Consider the following 2,948-nt stretch of genomic DNA (forward strand, 5'->3'; position numbering starts at 1 on the left):
CAGCTTCTTGTTCCAAATGACTAGTACTCATCAACCCCATTGGTCCAGGCAAACCCTACATATTATACCACAACCAAGGGTCAATAATAATTAATAATATATAAAAGATAAGATAAAAAGTAATCAAGAAAAAAATATCAACACTCGGAATCAATGATTCCACAGGTAAAAAAAACTTACATTGGAATCAGAACGCTGCAAAGGGCTTCTAGAATCAGCTCTACCATGGGAATAGGGTGATGATGTTGATGCTTCTGTGTAATCCATCAGTTTATTGACACATCACATGATAAGGGCATTCTAGTCTTTTCAACACTAGTACTTCTATGTAAGTAACAAACACATATAGAATAGTGAATAGTCCATCAGGGCATTCTAGTCTTTTCAATTCATTGGGAACCCACAGTGGTGCCTTGAATTTGTATGAAGCAAGACCAAATGCTGGTAATGAGACCACACCCGTCCCACTGAAATGCCTTACAACAGGTGGATGCTCACATTCATTGCCTGAAACAAAAATAAAAAACAATAATAATAAATTAGTAATGCAATTCGTAAATTTTATAACTATAAAAAAAGGTTGTTTCTCAGCCTGAAAAATCCAGGGAGATTTATATGATATATATGAATGACCTGTAGTAGGAGTGTGAAGGGAATGAAAAGTTAGAAAACAAGCATCAAGATCTTTCAAGGTAGGCCCCATGGGAATTCTGTATATTGGGTACCTGATAAAAAGCATCAAAAAATGGCCATTTAGTAGTAGCATATTATGTGAGAAAGAGCAAGTAGCAAAGACCATATTAAGAATCTGTTAGATTGGATGGAATGGAATGGAATCACAAAGGAATGGAATGAGTTGTGATCATATTTGGTTGGTCTGTAGCAATGGAATGAATCATTCCATTCCTTCCCAAACTCTAGTACTTATTAGCAATCATACCAAGCGACAGAAAGCCAACTAGATGGCAGCAAGTCACAACTTCTTAGACTTTTCAATTCAGGGAAGCGTTGTGCAAGATCAAGTATCTGTTGCAACAAGAAAACAGAACTAAACTAATTATCCAAAGATTTATAAATAAAGAATAAAACCCACTTTCTTTGTTTTTTTTAAAGCTAACCTTATCACACAAAGGTTCTCTGCCCAAAGGCTGACTATGTTCCATGTACTCAAATATCAAGCAACTTTGAGTGGTGGCAAAATCACTATCATCACTAGAAAAGTCTTCTTGAACTACATTGTTCTCATCATTCATTGACAAATGATCCATTCGGTGAAGAATGTCATTCTTTGGGTGATGATTATTACTCTTCTCCCTTAGATAATGTAAAGAACCCTTTTCCTGTTCATAATCACTGCTCCCATCACTACTTGAATCCGTAAATAAGTTATCATCAATATCCTCAGTTAGTTGCCTGTAAAGCAACATAATAACTAGATTATTTAAATTTCATAAAGAAGCATAATAGATGCTACTAGTTGAAAAGGAGCCTGACATAACCCTAAACAAGAAGAAGAAAGGAAGATATTTACTGTTCCAGTACCTGGAATTTATTAAAGACTTCAAAGGGTCTACATATATTTGAATTCCAGATAAATAAGGCACATAATATTGGATCACACAATTAGCTTCATTCAATATTAAAGGAACTCCGGCACTATAAGCACTCCACTCCTTGAAAGATTCCCACAAATCACCAAGAACAAAGTATGGTTGATATTCCACATCACTTGTCCTCCATCCTCTCATAGTTCTCTGCTGCCATAAAGTTCAAGTAAAATCATTATTTGGATCAAATACACAACTACAATACACCTGTTTATACATGATTACTGAACATTAATCATTTTACTGTACTCTAATTCTTTTTGGAAGATGGTGTGCTTTAGCAGAAACACATATATTTTGATTGTCAATATATGGAATCCTTGATTAAACAATAGAAATATAACATCAAAGGCAAACTCTGTTCACTCATAAAAACTGAAAGGCCACCCTCAGGGCTCACTGAATAATAATTCAAGCTAACTTCATTTGCTTTCAAACATGAATTTCGGAGTAGTGCCAATGGAGAAAGAGAAAACCACAGCTAAAATGTAAAGTAAATTATACTACTAAATTATAAATCAAAAATCTGATTAATTGACTATCGCATACTCAAATTGAATAAACCAAATGTTCCTATAAGTTACTTTACTCCATGATATAACGAATTAGCAATACAAGTATAAACTGAGACGACTAATTTGAATTAATTCAACTCATTTCAATATAAAAGATTAATATCGGTACAGACCTTGGAGAGATGTTGAAGAGGAACAGAAGGCGTAACAGTTTCCAAAAACCGTTCAAGATTACACAACGATGATGTTGCCGGCACCGCCACCACTGAGGATTCCAACGGCTCCGGATTTGATGGCTGCATGAGTTGATTCTCCGGCTCCTCCCTGACAGAAGATGTCGTAGATTGGGTCGGAGTAACGTTACTTTGAGCTCTACGGAGGTTCTCTTGATGCTGACGAATCCTTCTCGCTTTCGCCGGAGTAACATTCGTTCTAGATGTTTCCTTAATTAGATATCGCTTCACCTTAAGGTCCTCATCTTCCTGCTTTGATTTTGGAGACATGTATCAAACAAGAACTGACGAAGAATTAGTCAAATGGGAAGGAGGAAGAGCGGATATCCTTAGACGACGGCTTAGGGTTTGCAGATGGTGGTGTGGGGGTCGTCGGTTGCTTTACAGAGAGATATGAAGTCGAGACGAAAAGACGAGATTGACCCATCTGGTAATAAACGGACTCGGGAAGCTGAACAAAATGACCCGAGATTGACCCATCTAGTAACAACGCTATTGATGCCATTCCTTCCATTTTCGACTGTTCGTCCTCCACTTCCTCTACTGCTACTTCTTCACCATCTTCTATTTTTTCTGTATTTAGACTTGAGAGT

The 2,948-nt window shown here is 36.6% G+C and overlaps 1 protein-coding gene across 1 annotated transcript; it reads right to left on the reverse strand.

Annotated features, from left to right (window-relative positions):
- Positions 1-230: 230 nt before the first annotated feature.
- LOC128134204 (uncharacterized) lies at positions 231-2,625 on the reverse strand. The gene is made up of 6 exons (XM_052771679.1): positions 2,296-2,625; positions 1,543-1,754; positions 1,119-1,413; positions 941-1,026; positions 634-725; positions 231-507 (listed from the first exon to the last, which is right to left on the reverse strand). The coding sequence occupies exons 1-6, from the start codon at positions 2,623-2,625 to the stop codon at positions 272-274; spliced, it is 1,251 nt and encodes a 416-aa protein (XP_052627639.1). The 3' UTR covers positions 231-271.
- Between the last annotated feature and the right edge of the window lie 323 nt (positions 2,626-2,948).

Source organism: Lactuca sativa, chromosome 5 (genome assembly GCF_002870075.4).
Source record: "Lactuca sativa cultivar Salinas chromosome 5, Lsat_Salinas_v11, whole genome shotgun sequence".
In the NCBI taxonomy this organism is placed as follows: domain Eukaryota; kingdom Viridiplantae; phylum Streptophyta; class Magnoliopsida; order Asterales; family Asteraceae; genus Lactuca; species Lactuca sativa.

Excerpts from the sequence above, each read along its gene's own strand:
- LOC128134204 (XM_052771679.1), bottom strand. The coding sequence starts at position 2,625 with ATGTCTCCAAAATCAAAGCAGGAAGATGAGGACCTTAAGGTGAAGCGA. Across the intron at positions 726-940 it reads AGTTGGCTTTCTGTCGCTTG|GTACCCAATATACAGAATTC; the intron begins GTATGATTGCTA and ends GCTTTTTATCAG. Across the intron at positions 508-633 it reads CCTTCACACTCCTACTACAG|GCAATGAATGTGAGCATCCA; the intron begins GTCATTCATATA and ends TTTTTGTTTCAG.